The sequence below is a fragment of the Pelodiscus sinensis genome, chromosome 5 (genome assembly GCF_049634645.1).
Source record: "Pelodiscus sinensis isolate JC-2024 chromosome 5, ASM4963464v1, whole genome shotgun sequence".
NCBI lineage: Eukaryota > Metazoa > Chordata > Testudines > Trionychidae > Pelodiscus > Pelodiscus sinensis.
In genome coordinates, this window is record NC_134715.1 from 3,082,022 (window position 1) to 3,100,143 (window position 18,122).

The window sequence follows — 18,122 nt, forward strand, 5'->3', positions numbered from 1 at the left end:
TGTTGAAATCAATGCCATTTTCATGGTCTACTTGTACATACATGGTGGAGTATATTGGGGGTGATTGATATAGTAAGCAATCCAAGAAGTGAATCCCCAGTAAAAGGCACAGCCCTGGAATAGAAAAAAAAGTTACATTTCAGGGGGGGAAATTGCAGGTAAATACAAATCTATAATTTCATATAGATTTTCTGGTAGCAGTCCTCTGAGTCCAGATGACTGTGATTTTTTAAAAACATGATTCATTACTGAAAAGAGATAATACTCTTTCCTCTTAAAAGATTTCATTACATAAGCCCAAATTGTAATTAAATGCACATTTTAACATTGAAAACACTTTAAAAAAAACCAATGAATTGTCCTACAACACCTTAGAGACTAACAAAAAAAAATTAGATAGTAGCATGAGCTTTCATGGGCACAACCCACGTCTTCAGACAAATGGAGCAAGGGGTCCAGAGGTACAAATAAATAGCAGAAAAAGAGGGGAGAAGGGGAAAGAAAGAAAATAAAAGAAATCTTGTAAATTAAAGTATCTGTGCTAAACGAGGCTAATCGAACAGGTTGTACTTTGCTTTTTCTGCTGTTTATTTGTACCTTTGGACCCCTTTCTCCATTGGTCTGAATAAGTGGGTTGTGTCCAAAAAAGCTTATGATACCATCTATATTTTTTGTTAGTCTCTAAGGTACTACAGGACCATTTATTTTTTAAGTGTATTCAGTTACAGACTAACATGGCTGGTTCCCTCTCTGAGAATTTTAACACAGAGTTAAATGAGTCTCAGGCTGCTTCTAAGGCAGCACTACTTTTGTTCTTCCCCTTACCAAGGGATCATGACAAATCAATTTTCTAGCCCTATAAAAGGAATATCACTTTCTCAGAGTGCAATATAACTGGACTTCGCTACAGTATAGGCATATTCCTTCAGACTCATACAGATCTGACATCTATTTGTAAGAGAACACAGGTTGGTTCAACGTGTTGATCTATAAATCGTTTTCACAGCCTATGTTCCCAACTGAGGTAGCAACGGTCATGTAGAGGTAAAAGTTAAAAGGCAATAAAAAAAAGAATTCAGAAATAAGTTTCCTTTGGAGGATTACACTTGGCTGAATACTATTCCTGGATCAATTTTCAGCAACTAGTACTAGTTGTGACAAAACTGTGTGCGTGCTAGTTGTTGAACAGCAGTAATTTCTGTAGAATAAGTAATTCAACAAATGTATGTTATCTTTCGGTAAAACCTGTTAGCGTTTTCCATCTCCTACACACGTTCTTGAGGAACAGAGTTAAAATTTATGGATTATTATGATTTATTTGCCTTACTATAGTAGTGTGACTTAATCTTCTCGAGCTAGGTGTCGTACAGATGGAAAACAAAAAGACAGTCCATGTCTCAAAGACCTTTTATCTATAGGTAATGTTTTCTTGATGCTACTGTATCACCGGCAAGTGGAACTGAACCTGGGACCTGTGGAGATTAGTGCATGAGTGTCTAAAGGTTTAGCTAAAAGCCAGCTGCCTCTCAGCTAAGGCTGTAGAGCAAACTCATTCTTTCTCTGTAAGTGGTCTAAGTGCCTCTACATAGGACAGAGAGCCACACCCAGAAGATCTTTCTTAAGACATGTATTGCTTCTTTTACCAGGAAGGATCCCAAAGTAATCTACTGGACTAGGCATCCTGGAGGTTCCCTGCAGTCTGAAGGAAGAGGGTCTTCTTATGGGAATGAGGAGAAGACCACATAGAGTTGGTTGTAGGTCTGGGTCTCATGGATCTGATGGGGAGAGGTGCAGTTCCACTAAAATTCACTCAGCTGAACCTATGTATTCAGCATCACATTATCCACCCTTGAGACATGGCCATCTCTGAAGAGGGATCATAGCTGTCGCTTGTTGGTGACTGAAGAAAACCAACTGAAATGATGGGGGTGAAAGCAGGCAGAGTCCAATAACCCGACGGTCATCTTGCCTGCATGCAATGGTGAATACCTCCATTCTTACCAAAACTACCACGGGATCCAATTCTTCTAAGTGACTAAAAATATGAAAATCAGGGCTTGTCTTCACTTCCGGGAAGACTGGCACTCTGAAGGTCGATCTTCCAGCATTTGATTTAACCCGTCTAGTAAGGATCCACTAAATTGAACACTGAGGTGCCTAGAACTTCTTGCAATCATGAGGGAAGTCAATGGGAGTTTCTCCCATCGATCTCCAGTTGTGGGGCTGCCCCAAGAAAAATTGATGGAAGGTATGTCAACTTCAGCTAGGCAATTCATGCGTCTTGCATTGATTTTCTCCACCAGAGTAGACCTGGCCTCAGTGTTCCTTCCAAGTGCCTTAGTCCCATTGGAAAGTTACAGGTGCTTTTGGGAATTTTACCTCTTATTTTGAGGTGTTTTTTTGGATCAAAAGACCTCAGTTTTACATCTCATTGGAAACTTGGCATCCTCCATAGCACATGCCCAATAAACCTTCACTTCTTCTTTGTTTGTATCTGAATTGCCAATCCTTTTGTTCTCACCTCCACAGCCTATACTTATCTGAAAGACGTTTAATTTAATGTTCCCTCTTTCTTCTTGTTCATTGCTATAACATAATTAAAACAGCAACTGGAAAAAGAGGAAGACTGGACTTTTGGTTGAGGTGCAAGACAAATGCTTTGGAGATGTTAGTTCTAATCATATGTCTGCCACCGAAGTCCCACATGATTGTGGGAAACTAATATGACATTCTCTTTGCCTTGATCCCTCATCTGTAATACAAGAATAAGAATCCTTCCTTTGCATTGTCTATTTAACTGGTAACCTCTTCAAGGCAGATATGGTCTCTGACTGTATGTTTGCAGAACCAATAGCAGAGCAAAGTCCAATTTCAGTTATGAACTATAGTTGTTAATGTGATTCAGATAACAACAACAAATAAATACCGTTCAGTCAGAGGAGTGTTATAACCACTGATGGCTGGATTCTCAGGAGGGTGCAAATAAAAAATCAACACAGCTCTGAAGAAGTCAACAGCTACTTCAGCTATGTGAATTGTGTAGCTGGAGTAAACGTACTTTGCATCGATTTTTCTGGAACAGCCCTGCAAAAGGAGGTCAACAGGAGAAACTCTCCTGTCGACTTTCCTTACTCCTCCCAACTTCAAGGAGTTCTGGGGTTGATGGGAGTACCTTCAGTATTTGATTTAGTGGGTCCTTACCAGACTCACTAAATCAAACACTGGAAGATCAACCTCCGGAGCACCGATCTTCTCGTTGATTTATCCCAGCTTAGATTCTGGCCTTAAGACTTTAAGTCCTGTAAAGGGAACATAATTAGTGGGCGTGGAATACAAATGAATATTCTTTTCCCTACCATTGTTCTGGTCCCTGTTAGCATGAGACATGTCTTTATATTGCATACAGTGAAAAATATAAGGGTTACCTTTAGCATATTTTTCAGGGGAGTGTGCCCCCCAGAAATCTTGTGAACAAATAATGTCTCCAGAAGGTATCGGATATAGTGTAAACAATGACAGAAGCAGGCCAAGCTAGAAAGACAATGAAAAAGGGGATTGAACGTACATGAAAGATTGGATCGGGAGGGGGAGGTATTTGGTTTTGTCTTCTTTAAGGGAAAGAACACGAAAAATCTCACATGCACTTGCTGGTATGTCACACTTTATTTTCACATCATAACTAAAAGACTAATATTCTAGAACTGAAGAGTCACGCTTGAAATCCCTGGGCAAAAGACTCTGCCCTCGTGAAAACTAAACACAGAGATGAGCGGAATCATTTTTACAGCATTATATAACATTTTACGGCAGCAGCAGCAGCAACATTTTTTACCAACCTTGAATTAAAAAGGACACAGCATGCTCAGAATGCAAGGTACAGCTACGACGGCTGATTAAAATAGTACAGCTGTGTGTACAAGCAGACGCCCACTCTGTTTTGAACCGACGTCTCCCACATTGTAGGGATATCTTAATGCTCTCATAGGATCTCTCTGACATTTGAAAACATTCTGAATGGTTTACTTGTCCTTTAGTAAGTACAGTAGCTACACAGAGATAGTTTCTATTTCATTTCCTTGTGGAGACAAAACGAGATTTTGTTGCAGAGTGAAACTTTTGTGATGGCTTTTTTTTGTTCCAAGTTACAATGGAATGAGGTAATTGTTATTGAATCTATTACGCAGGTTCCCTTTGGAGGAGGATTATGAAACAACCACCAGCACTTCTGATCTGCTCCACCGAACGAGCCGCAAGCTCATAAAGATTGGGTTTAAAAAACAAATGTCAAGAGTGATTCATGGCGGCATTTTATCTTGGTTGTATTTACCGGACCCGCTCTGCCTGTCTCATTGAAAGCCAATTATGAGACATAAATGAAAAGTGATTTTCGGTGGGTAAAGTTTCAGATACTTTGGCCACCGTACAAAATGCTCAATAAAAGTCAAAGATTAAACAATTCTGAAGTAATTCAATCAGCCAGGTTTGAGCTTAGGAAACTCAGATAATGAATGACAGTGCAGAAGGCTGAATCACTCTTTCTCGTTAGGAATTTTGGAAATATTTGGGCTTACTTCAGGGACTGCATTTAAAGAGCTTGCCTTAAAATCAGCAGAAGGGCTCTCTGCATCCCAGCCCCACAATAAATAATGCAGCTATTTTAACCTCTCACCTATTAAAAAGACTTTCTTTCCTTTGAAATGTAAAACCCCAAAGAGGAAGGGTGTATCTCTGGCACTTGAGGCTGTGTCTAGATTACATCCCTCTTTCGACAGAGGGATGTAAATTAGGCACTTCGAAATTGCCGGGATTTGCATTTCCCGCACTTCATTTGCATAATCACGTTATGGTGCTCTTTCGAAAAAGTGCTATTTCGAAAGTAAAACCGCGGTCTAGACGCGGTTCTTTCGAAAAGGGAAGGCTTTTTTGAAAGATCCTATAAGCCAGCCTTCCCTTTTTAAAAGAACCACATCTAGACCGCGGTTTTACTTTTGAACTAGCGCTTTTTCGTGATTATGCAAATTAAGCACGGGAAATTCAAATCCCAGCTTCATTTGCAATTTCAAAGTGCTTAATTTACATCCCTCTGTCAAAAGAGGGATGTAGTGAGTGAATAACTCAGGAGTTATTCTGGATTCTACACACAGCTCTCTCGTCTATTTAGGTTCCCTTGATGCTACAGCCGTGAGCACGTAAAGGACTGTTATGCCCACAGGACACTCTGCTGACCACTAGGGAATCATGTTTAATAGAAACTCAGTGACTGCTCTGAAGCTCCTTCAGAACTCTTGCAAGGATCCCATCTGGTCCTGATGGAACTTTCACTGTGTGATTTTCAAAAACACCACTGGATTTAGGAGCCTGATGCTTATTCTGTCAGAGCCTTGCATGGAAATCTCTGGCCTAATAAACACTGGACTGAAGTTCAGGAGATCTGGAGTCTATTCCTTGTTCTGCCACTGATATACTATGTGACCTTGGGTGAGTCACCTCCACCCATTTCCCATCACATCTTTTGTCTGGCTCGTCTATTTCAATAGAAACTAGAGAGGGCAAGAACTGTCTTCCATCACACACAAACACACACACACACACACACCCCAGGACTTCATTACTGGGTGGGATCATTTGTAATATAACAAATAATAACAAACAAAAGAAACAAAACCCTGAAATCTCTCATTGACTTCAAAGAGGAGGGGTTTGGATGTGGAAGGAATGGAGGGGTATGTACACTGGACTCTACCACTCTAGAAGCAACAGAGGGCAGTAAAACCCAACAGTCTCATCATGCAATTTGTCGGAAGTATATATTGGGTTACAAACCTGGGGGACTTCGGGTCATATACTTACTGAACTACTGGGTGGCGGAAGCTCTCTCTGCTTTCCTCCTCCTCATAAATATTGGAGAGGCGAATGTAAAAGAGCAAGTAGATTATTAGGGGCCCACTGTATTCTGTCAGAAAAACCTAGAAATGAAAAAAAGACTTCTCAGAACATGGAATTATAGCAAGAAAGAAACAAGAAAAGCTTAGTTATTTGCAGAGTCAAGTATCTGATCTGCGTTGGCAGAGGGGGCCTTGGTACGCCCATATCGGGAATACTGCATGCAGATCTGGTCACACCAACAGATATCAGAGTTGGAAAAGGCACAGAAAAAAAACCCCAAAAATTCTGAGGTGTGTGGAACAGCTTCTATATGAGGAGAGATCAGACTGGGACATTTCAGCTTGGAAAAGGGACTACTAAGGAGGGATATGATTGAAGTCAATAAAATCATGACTGGTGTGGAGAAAGTAAACAAAGAAATGTTGTTTACTCTTTCTCATAACACAAGAACTAGCAATCACCAAATAAAGTTAATAGGCAGCAGATTTAAAACAAACAAAAGGAAGTATTTCTTCATGTTAGCCTGTGGAACTCCTTGCCAGAGGATGTTGTGAAGGCTAATAGTATAACAGTATTCAAAAAAGAGGTTAGGTCCATCAATGGCTATTAGCCGGGATGGATAGAAATGGTGTCTCTCGCCTCTGTTTGTCAGGGTCTGGAAATGGAGGACAGGAGAGGGATCACGTGAGGGCACCTGGCATTGTTAAAGACAGGAGACTAGGCTAGCTGGACTTTTGTTCTGACCCAGTATAGCTGTTATGTTCTTATGCCAGTGCTGACCCTAGACATCTCTCCAGTCCTGGGACCAGTTCTGACAATTGTTTTTAACTGGAAAATTTTTGAATAATTTTTTAAATAGTCAAAATGTATCGCGTTTGGTTCCAAAATCACTTTTCATTTCAAAACTTGAACTCATTATCAGACAAAACCACAAATAGGGGGGGAAAATACCCTTCAAAACTGGCTGAAATGGAAAGAATGTGATTCAACTGACCCAATATGTGATTCTTCCTTCACGATATTTTTAAAAGGTTTTGACTTTTCATTCCCATTTGGAATGGCAAAAGTCTGAAAATGTTCACAGGGATGGGAAGACTCTTTCTCGCTCCGCATTAGTTCTTACAACATTCTTGCCATATGAAGCCTTCAGTCACTTGTCAGTGAAAGTCTCCATTGAAATTACTGAAAAGGGGTTGCTCTTGCAAGCTTTGGAGAGGAATGCACAGTCAAGAGGGGCCTATAAAGAACAGCATCTTTTTTTCCAAAGAAAAAATAACTCTTCCTCCTCTCCAAGTATGCCGTGTCTACACTGGGGAGCTGTGCAGACACAACACCACATTTTTAAGGGGAAAGGACATTCAGAAAAGTAGATCCCTTTGGATAAATTGTCATGGCTCCTATTCCGCCTTTGAGGGCAGTAAGATGAAGTGTGCCCTGGTCTTTCCCAGCCCCACTCAAATGGGTACTTCTGCCACAGGTGGAGGAGTGGGAATTGCTTGTCCACGATTCGATCCTCATTGTGATCCAGAAGGAAAGTGAATGGGTGGTGTCCTGGCTCTGTGCCCTTAAGGGGAGGAGCCTCAGGTGGAAGAGGCGGGGCTTGGGGCACTTGGAGCATGCTGTTCCCTGCTCCCCACTGCAGCCAGCTCACCATGCTGCTCCGCCCCTCCAGTCCTCCAAGCCACTCAGAGCTCACAGCGCTCTGGCGGCAATTTAGAGGGTAATTTAAAGCCACGGTAGAATGAGCTGAAGAATAGTACCGTCTCCCTCAGGGGTTAGGGCAACATAGCTCGGCCTCCTAGGGTGTGGCTTTTTCACACCCCTGAGAAACATAGCTATGCTGAGGCAAGCGTTGGGTGTAAACCGGCCCATAGACTACTGGGCTGCAGAGAAAACACTACCTTCACCAACAGAAGAGGTTCTCCTGTGAGTTATACACCTCCCTGAGAGGCGGATGGAGTCTCCTGTGAACCGAACACCATCAACTTGGGTTGTGAGGTCAGATTAACTGCAGCACGTGGCTGTGTGAATTGTTTGATTTTTTGTGGGTTCCCTCTCCCCCCACACACACACACACACTCCGAGCAACAAAGTGATATGGGCCTAATTTCCTTGTGTAGACCAGACCTCAGTTGCCCTCAATTCTCTCCACTGGGTGATATAGCTACACACTGCCCTTTCCTCAGGGCCGATTGTAACGTTACAGTCCAGCGCGTGGAAAACAGCCTTCCCCTGAGACTGACACAATGCTTAGCCTTTAAACAATCCCAGCTGGTGAAACTATAATATGACCAGAACAACACGAAGCATGAATCTGATTGTCTAGCCTCTCTGGAATGAAAGCCAGGATTAAAACTCTGTAGTACTACATATTTACAAGAGATCGTAATGAGCAAACTGTGGCTCAAGAGCATAAACACTGCAGAAAGGAGTTTAATGGGATATATATTCATAACGAATGGGCTATTTAGCTTAACGGTGCCGTGCGCAGTGCTTTAGGACTTAAATGTTAAATGCTTGGGGTGGAAATAAATTTAATTGTGAATCCCTTTCTCCAAATAGCGCTTGGCAATCCATCAATGGACCCCCGTGGATTTTGTTTTTGAAATCTATCTTTAGCAGCACTTATAAATGACTACAAAAAACAGAGTTTTTCTGGCGTGGCAACGTTTAATTGGCACCCCTTTTACTTTGGCATACAACAATTCTTCTCTTTTCTTCCATTAGCAGCTATGGGCTGAATTTCAATCAAGTCTCCAGTTCTCTGGCAGTTCTGAAAATCTCCCAAGTCTCTAGAGGCTTTGAAAATCTCAACCAATAAACACAAAGCCTATGTTTCATATGACTTTGTGCCATTGAATTAGGCCTATGCATTAAGGGCTACCTAACATAAGAACAGCCAGCCTGGGTCAGACCAAAGGTCCATTTAGCCCAGCGTCCTATCTGCCAATAGTGGCCAATGCCAGCTGCCCCAGATGGAGTGAACAGACCAGGGAACCATCATGTGATCCCTCCCATGTCATCCATTTCCAGCCTCTGAGAAACAGAGGCTTGGGACACCATTCCTGCCAATTTTGGCTAATAGCCATTGATGGACCTAACCTCCATGAATCTATCTGGCTCTTTTTTGAATACTGTTGTATTCTTAGCCTTCACAACATCCTCTGGCAAGGAGTTCCACAAGTTGACTGTGCATAGTCTTCACAACATCCAACCTAAATTAGGCTTGTGATTTAACATTGGAAAAACTTGCCAGCTGTCTACATTGGCCGCTTGAATTTCCGCAAGAACACTGATGATCTCATGTAAGATTGTCAGTGTTCTTGCGGAAATACTGTGCTGCTCCCATTCGGGCAAAAGCCCTCTTGCGCAAATCATTTGCGCAAGAGGGCCAGTGTAGACAGCACAGTACTGTTTTCCGCAAAAAAGCTCCCATGGCTAAAATGGCGATCGGGGCTTTTTTGCAGAAAAGCGCGTCTAGATTGGCACGGACGCTTTTCTGCAAAAAGTGCTTTTGCGGAAAAGCGTCCTGCCAATCTAGACGCCCTTTTCCGAAACTTTTCCGTTAAAAGCATTTCCGGAAAATCATGCCAGTGTAGACGTAGCCACCGTGACTGTCTATAATAACAACGGGAGCCCCTAACATGTTAATTCCATCTGCATTAAAGGAGACAAGTGACAAAGCGAGGCTGTTGCCTCATTCCCGCCTTCATCCTGCATGGATCAGATTGTTCCCTCTTCTGACAGGGCTGCAGGGTCTGACTGTTATTCAGTGCCCTCAGGCTCAAACAGTTTTAAAAAAAACCCTTTGGTACCCTCAAATCAGGGATGACAGTCCCAACCTGCACGAGGCAGTGGGCATATTTCGGAGACACGACCTCAGAGGAGGTGAGGGGAGCTCCTTACAGCTCTCCCTGGCGTGTCACACGTGTGGAATGTGGCAGGGGCATGAGACCGGCTTTCGGGCTCATGGGTGCAACGGGATTTGAACGGCGGCAGCAGAGGGGAGTAGAGCGTTCCTAATGCCAGTTAAGAACCCTGGTGAAATCCAAGAGAAAAAAATGCGGAGGGGGACCACTGGGGAGAGGGGAAGAGCTTGGAGGCCAACACCGAAATGTTATTTTGAGGCAGTAAGAAACAGCAGGAAAATCCCAGACTCCCAAACTTGAAGCCACAGAGTCACAAATCAGTCTTCTCAACACTATACTAGCTGCTTCCCCATCCAACCCTTGTAACGTGCCCTTTCTCTCCGGCGCTGGAACACACCCCAGGGGGATCATGTTGCTTTTTGGAAGAGTCGAGGGTTATTTCATGGACGGTGAGTGGCAGGAGGGAACTCCAGAGAGGCCATTTAACCTTTCCCTGCTGCTTTTTTCCTCAGCTTCATGCCCCAGATCTTTCCATGCCTTGTATGGGGAGTCTGCCTGTTCACGGGTGACACTTCCAACAGGTAGAGAGTGCATGAGGAGGGGACACCCTTGGTAGGAGAAATGAGTTTGGGCCATTGCCTGAGGCTAACAGCAAAGCAGTAGCGAGGACAGATTGTAAGCATGTGTGGGGCAAAAATGTGGGGGAAACCACAACAGCAGTATACAAATTCTCTAAAGCCGCGTTTCTCAAACTGTGGGTTCTAGATCCCCGGGGGGGCATGAGCAACTTAGAGTGGGGGTCGCAGTATCACAAACTTTGAGAACCCTTGATCTAAGGGACTGTGTTTAGGGTTGCTGGGTCTTTTTTAAATTTATTTTATTTTATTTTATTAATTATTTTATTTATTTATTTATTGGACAAATGCAAGACAGAGGGTGGTCGAGTTTATAATTCTTAGTCTAGGCCATCTATAGTTAGATTTCTATAAGTACTCAGCTGTATCTATATATACACACAGAGATATATATATATGGTACTTTAACTATAGCCAAATGTCTGAAAATTCAAAGGAGCCTGATTTCCAAAAGAACTTAGCACTTACATCCCAGTCACATTATCCACTAGGGAACACTGCCTCTTATTTAGCTACCTAGGCACTAGTCTGCATTAGGGACTTATTTCAGAATAACTCCCCTTAATTTGAAATAATAAGGGGAGTGTCCACACTACCAAACCTGTTATTTCAAAATAATGGGCTGGTTATTTTGAAAGAAAAACTCCTGCTTTCCACGAGGAATAACGCTTATTTCAAAAAAGTTATTTTGAAGTGGCGTGACTGTAGATGCTCAGGTGTTGCTATTTCAAAATAACTAGTCCCCAGAGTCATTCAAAGTAATTATACCCCAGTGTTTCCCGGGGCTCTAAATCAAGATAGCACGTCCACATTAAGGGAGCCTGCCTTGGACTAATTTCAAGGTTTCCCTGCAGCATGGATATGCTTTTTCAAAATAGTTATTTTGGGAGTTATTATTTCAAAGTAAGTTATTTTGAAATAATTTCCCTAGAGTAAACATGTCCTAGGTGCTTAAGTGCTAAGTTCTTTTGGAAATCTGGCTCGTTTGATGCTATTTTCAGAAATCTGGCTATTTGGTATTCTAATTTTTTAAAATACTCAGCCTCAAATGAGCCAGATTTCCAAAAGAACTTAGCACTTACGTCCCAGTCACGTTACCCACTAGGGAACACTGCCTCTCTTATTTAGCTACTTAAGTGGAAGTTGCTTGAGAGTTTTGGGTTCTTCTGCTGGAATATAACTACCAGTTCTTCAGTATGGGGCTCACTTCCTACCTAGCCTGTCCTTCAAGAGTTAAGCTCTTTTTGTACTCCACTCCAACCCACACAAGAGCCCACTTTAGAAGCTTTAAAGAATCTATTCACCACCTCCCTACTGCTCGCCTTTTGCAAGGTTCCCAGGGCGACAGCCAATTCAGCCCATGCCAGAGCTGTGATCTCAGTGTGGCTCTACTCCTGTTACACACAGCTGATTAGAAGCCTGGAGCTTGCTGCTCCAAATAGCTTTTGGACTCTGCCACCAGAATGCAGAGAGTACAGTTGGGGAGAGACTGACAATTTATGCACAGCCTCTTGTTAATACGTTTGTGAGTACAAGCCACCGTTAATGCACAATACATGCCCCCTTGCACACCCAACCACTCCTCCGGCCTCACAACATTCCTCTGCCACAATGCAAGGAATCGCGTGCATTCAAGGTGACTCCACCATCTTCTGGTCAGTCAAGGTGGCTGTGTAATTCTCCGTGTTCTGCAAACTCCATTGCTGTTGTGCTGTCTGAGTCACGAGTCACACAGTGGTCCTTATGCGAATGTTCAACATTGCACATACACTTTGTGCAGAAACCACAGTCCACGCAAGGGCCAGTCACGCAAATCTAAACCACACAATTGTTCAACACTGGAAAACACCACACAGCTTGTTACAGTTCAGAACGTATTTGCACGTGAGCGGCTGGGATTTTCCCAGGATAAATTCAGTAGAAGCTGGGTCCCTTAGAGAATGGGGGATTCCCAACCAGAAATATAATTTAAATAATTATTACGCATGCCCATGCCTTTTGGGAGGTGGTGGGCAGCTAAGACTAGCAGCAGGACTGGTGACAGACTTTGCCAGACCCTGGAAAATGGGGGCGGGGGCAAGCTTGGAAGGGGTGGGGCCTTTGGCAGAAGGGGCGGGGCTAAATGCAGCCAGTCCTCAGTGATGCTACGTGGATCTTCAGCCACTGTTGCTGCTGTAGTAATGGTGGCAGCAGGCCTGTGAAATTGCCAGGCCCCAGGGAAACTACCCCTTTTGTCCTTCCCCACATCAGCAGTTCCAATTAGCTCCGAGACTCCTACTGCTAAACTTGTAAACATTCTTGAGCACCACACTCCACGTGTCTGTCATCTCCAGCTTCCTCTGTTGTAAAGTTGTATGAAATTGGTTGTGCAGGGCCCAGGTACTCCTGGCTTGCAAGAGCTCACAAGAGACCTTTAGAGAGGGACTTCCAACAGCACTTCGTACCGGCCGAGCTCGGCTCCCAGTGACAAGAAGGGTAAGACTAACAACCTGAAGAGCAGTAGGCCAATGCTGAATGTGTTGGCGAAATCCACTACTGCAGAGCCACAATTCCCACAAAATATAGACAGGAGAGATGATCCTCACAGTGAGGTGCACCTCCTTTTTCCAGTAGTATCATTGGTTTCAGTTGAGTAAGTCACGACACAGAGTTTCAGGCTAGAAACCAGCTCTAAGCCATTAGGAAAATTAGTTGGCGAATTAAGGGTCCTGGAATTCTATGTACTTTGTCTTTACAACATTAACAACCCACAAGAGAGGCCTACCGTACCTGTGCACCCATTCTTACACACACACTCAACAGCACATATAACATTCACTTCTTCTAAAATTCACTGTGCTCTTAGCTGCCTTCCTGGCTTTTGCTCCTGAGACAAGAGAGAGAAACAATCACAGCATTCTACTTGGCCGTATTAGCAGTGGCATCTGATGAATTATGAGCAGCCAGTTGGCCAATTTCAACAGCAGGAAGATCCCTGATTCCCTTATCAGGAGATTTCACTGCTGCCGCTGGGCAATACCCAAGAACTGAGAATATGAGTGGGCCAAAGAAAGGCCTAAACATAATTATACCATGGCATGGTGTCAGGCAAACGCAATCTGTTCCTTATTGATAGCTCTGGAAGTTGAAAACTATTTGACTAAATTCACTGAAGAACAAAATCAACCGTGGATGTATAGCTTCGCAATCACACACTGAGTCCAAGCCACATAATCTGATTTTTCTCAGGCAAAGTTTCTCATCTTGTAGATAACAGCCCTGTCCTAGGAGTTCCCCCAAAAGGAACCAAGCTATCTTCCCTTATTGCCACATTAGACCAAGATCTGGACTGGAGAGGAGGATGTGGTCCTATTGACGAAAAAGGGGAGAATCAAGGTGATTTGGCAACTCCCTCCCACAATACATTGAAACATAACGAGTCAGAGCTTGGTCCGCTTCTCGCATATCCCAATTTCTTTACACAGACTTCATAGGATCAACCAACTGCATCTATATTAACACTTCCATTGTGCTGTGCATTAGTAAATCAGGTTAGAGAATCAAAGTTTTCCTGCACTTCAATCAGGATAATGGATTGTTACTAATTACTTGTATTTCAGTAATATCTAAGGACCTCAATCTTGGTCCAGGACTCAAATGTGCTGAGCAGAGTAAAAACACAGAACAAAAAGACAGTCCTTGCTCCAAAGAGTTTATAATCTAAGTCCTCAGAGCTTATCTACACAGGGACACTCAAAAAGATGAATCTGAACTAACTGTAAAGTGAATTAATTAAAACACATGACTTTAGCATGGATGCTATTATACAGAATTAAATTGGACTTAATCTAATTTATTTTTTATTAAAAAATGAATTAAAGCACCTCAAATTAAAAATCACTTGATTTCAGAATGAGGACACACAGAGGTATAATGGAGTTTAACCAAGCCACTGTAAATCACACCTTTAGTTACTTCAAGTTAACTTTCCTGAGTGGCCTGTATAGACAAACCTGAAATTAGGATTCCAGTTCTTTTGTTAAATCAAACATTTTAACCCCCCCCCCCCAAATTAAGGTAATTAAGAAATTGCCTAACTTGAAACATATGCATAAATCACTGGCATTTGCCTAAATACAATGGAAGCCTAAATTCAGGTCCTAGCAACACCATTTAATTGGCGGACTTAAACCTCAAATTAATAAAGCTTCTCTCTCATCTGATTGAGCTGATTTTTTTAAATCATATTTTCCTTAGCTCTGACTACGATAGTGATGGCGTCTGACACTTTTAGGAGAGTTTTAACAAAAGCCTGAATTAGGTAGACAGAGGAGCGGCTTGAAGCTGACTTACAATAAGAGCCATGTGTATTGTTATCTGCCAGCCAGATAACATGGAAACATCTAAAAAGGGTTTCTGACTACTAGTTTAGGCCCAAAATTGAACACAGAGTAAACTCTCCAATTAGGGGGAATTCATACCCACCAAGATATCATTTTTGCAGGGCCATATCAAAATGATATGTGAACTCAAACTCCCCTAACATCTCTGAAGGAGCAGTCTAAAACCTTTCCTACCACCAGTGTGAGGCTAAAACAACCAGCAGTGCTTGTATAGAAGTAAATTACAAGTTTGTGCTAATTTTAGTTCCAGGAGAAACAGGGAGAGGGAGAAACTAGAGATGGAATGCCCTGTCAGAAAAAGCCATTGTGAGTAAATGGAAATGTTTTACAAAATGGTATCGATTGTGAAGACATTTTATTTCAGAAAAGCTTTGAAATAAGTTTTGGGGGAAAAACTCAAATCATTCTGGTTTGACATTTTTAGCGGGAAAAGTTTTGATGGTTTCAAAACTTCTTGTATTGTATTTATGCAAAATTAAAAATAAAAAAAGGCTGAAACCAGAAATGAAACGTTTAATGCATGGATTCCAAGGCCAGAAAGGACCACTGTGACCCTCTCGTCTGTCCTACTTAGCACAAGGCAAAGAACGTCTCACAAAGAGGTCCTGGAATAGTAGTGGGCAACCTGCATCCAAAGAGCCTCATGCGGCCCGTGGAGGTGCTATGTGTGGCCCACACGACATTTTGTTCATGGTTGCCCATGCACAGGGCTGCAGCTTCCACTGGTTTTCATCCACATTGTTTTCCCCCCCTACAAACGTGCCACACACTTAAAGCCAGGGCACATGAAGTGCAGTGCATGCTGATTGCACACAACATGGACTCTGAGAACCATGTGCTTTCTCTGAACCAATGAAAGCGCTGCTACAGTTCTGTCGGCACACCTGCAAATTCTAGGTACGCAAGAGCAGATGGCAAACCACCCTTTCCCGGGCGGCCATCTTGGTACAACAATCTTGCGACCCACTCAGATGAAGGAGGGCCACTCATGCTCCTGACTCTCTAGCCTAGTCTGCCCCTCACTGTCCTACAGCAGATCTTTTAGGGGAGAAAAAATGTATCCACTAATTGACCTGAACCACCAATTTTTTTCCAGAAACTTTTGTACAAACTCAACATAAATGAGAGCAAATCTCAAATTCTTTTGTAGGTTCAATAATCCCTTTCCTGACCCACTCTAGAAGCTAACTTAAAGGAGAGCTCTAAAACCCTCTCTGACCAGCAGAAGTTGGTCTGATAAATAGAACCACATCTGTCTTGTCAGCACTAGAAGAGACAAAGAGAAGAGAACAATTTCCCCTCGAAATATTTCCCTTAAAAAACTACTGTATAAACTGGGACAATAAATTATTAATTGTTTATTATTAATTGTTGTTGTTGTTGTTTATGTACACTTTTATGCTTTAAAAGTTCTTTCAGGGATACAAAATTCTACTGGTCTAATAATTTTCCCTTTTTCCTGTAAGGGGGAATTTCTTTGGATTTGGTTGTCTCCAATCGAACTAAAGAAACCTCTTAAGAGTGATCAGAAGGAAGTCAGTTGCTTTGAAGACACAGGGCTGATTTGTGAAAGAGCTCAGGGCCCATCAAGAGGCCAGATTTTCAGTACATGTTGAGACTACATTCTGGGGAAGAGCTGTTCTCAATGGGAAGGGGAGTTGTTGAGTCCTTCACGTGATGAGCACTTAAGAGTCTCAGCCCTCCAGAGCTATCCCACAATTCCACCAGGGTTGTATATTAGTGTCTGACTCCTCCCCATTTCTGCAGTGCATTTGAACTCAACCTCTGCCTGCTCAAAGGCAGCGTATGGAGATACCGTCTAAGAAATCCTCCTGCCAGCCTGTTATCTGCTGTTCAGAAGCTCCCACCGGTGGTGTAAAGACCCTCTTCTAACTTTGGCAGACAGGAATGACGTGGAGAGGTAGGGAATTAGGTTGAGCATGCTACGGTGTTCTGTAGGGTTTGCAAAAGCAATCCCTTAAAGACATGCTCATTCAATGCTCTTGCTGCCAAATGGTGTTTGCTTTCACTTTCAGAACTACCTGCCTACATAACAAATAAAAAGTATTGCTCCCTGTCGCTGCCACAGCTAGCAGCCCCATGCGAGGGGAGAGTGCCCTGTGAAAAAATTCACTAAGTAGCCCATGCGCCGCAAAGAACCATGGGATATACCACCGGAAATCCACCCCAGTGCATGGATGCACATACAAAGGTCGGGCACAGGTAGCCCTTTGCAGCAGGGTTGCCACGTGGCCTAAGCTAGCCCAGGCTGGGCAGAGAAGACTCACCCTTTAAGGCCAAGCTGGAACTGCTTCCCCTCTATTTCAGAGAGCGTAGGGTTTGTAGCTGATTGGGCGCAAATCCCTACAAAGGGGGTAGAAGTGGATGGACTCCATCGCCCTCTACTCTAGCTTGTGGAGCCAGAGAGAGGAAAGGGGAAGTGCCTGGCATCCCTGGAGGGGACGTCCCGGATTCATTTCCCACAGGGCAAAGGAGCTGCTTTGAGACACTTTTTGCTTCTTTAAGGTGGGAATCTGCCCAGTGCTCCCTGCGCTTCTGCAGGGCTGTGGCTACATGCTACAAATTAGCTTCCCCTGTTGATTCTGACCAACGAAGGGCCAAATTCCACCAGCCTTCCTCACAGAAGGCTAGACTGGGCCTGGCCAAGCAGGCTCACCTACCTTCCCAATCCCTTGCTCAGCCTACTTGGACCTACTGCAGAACACAGGCCTGGCTCTTTTCCTGCACACTGCTCCGATTTGCAGCTATTCACTGCCTCCTGTCCTGCCACTCCCTGAGTCACAATTCCATCCTTCGGGGGGGGGGAGGGGAAGGGGGATTCACTCCCGCGGTGCAGTTTGGCTCCATCAAACCCATTGAGCACAGCCTTATTCAGAGACGGCTCCCTACTGCTAAGTAGTGGAAGACTTAGTGTGGGGAAGGCTGTGAGAAGCTAGGTCTTCCTCACTGATGGCAATTAAAAACTAATTGCCACATTAATGCCAGTGTAAGTCATTTACAGTGAGCGTTAATTGCTCGGAGTGACTACATACTTCCTCCTATCACTTTCGGAAACCAAGCGACTCGAAGACACATATCTTTCTGCATGCAGAAAACGAGAATTCCCTCTCCCATCTCCCAGAAGCTCAGTGTGCTGATGGGTCTGGGCCTCCCCCAAAAAACACATTTCATATCTTACAGACAAGTCACTGGCTACAGCAGCATGGTCAAGCAGACAGAACTTGGCCTGGATTCCAATCAAACTTCCCCCACCACCCTGATGTGTGATCTATATCACCAAGTCCTCTCCTACCCTGTAGTTGTCTATTTAGACAGTAAGATCTTTGAGG

At 43.4% G+C, this 18,122-nt stretch overlaps 1 protein-coding gene across 6 annotated transcripts in view; it reads right to left on the reverse strand.

The window, feature by feature from the left end:
- Window positions 1-18,122, reverse strand: part of TECRL (trans-2,3-enoyl-CoA reductase like) — a 211,535-nt gene that overhangs the window by 15,662 nt on the left and 177,751 nt on the right. For all 6 annotated transcript variants that reach the window (XM_075929239.1, XM_075929240.1, XM_075929238.1 and 3 more), the window contains 3 exons: window positions 5,851-5,966; window positions 3,426-3,531; window positions 42-114 (listed from right to left, as the gene is read on the reverse strand). In XM_075929239.1, coding sequence (XP_075785354.1) covers window positions 42-114; window positions 3,426-3,531; window positions 5,851-5,966 — 295 coding nt within the window. The remainder of the gene's footprint in view (window positions 1-41; window positions 115-3,425; window positions 3,532-5,850; window positions 5,967-18,122) is intronic.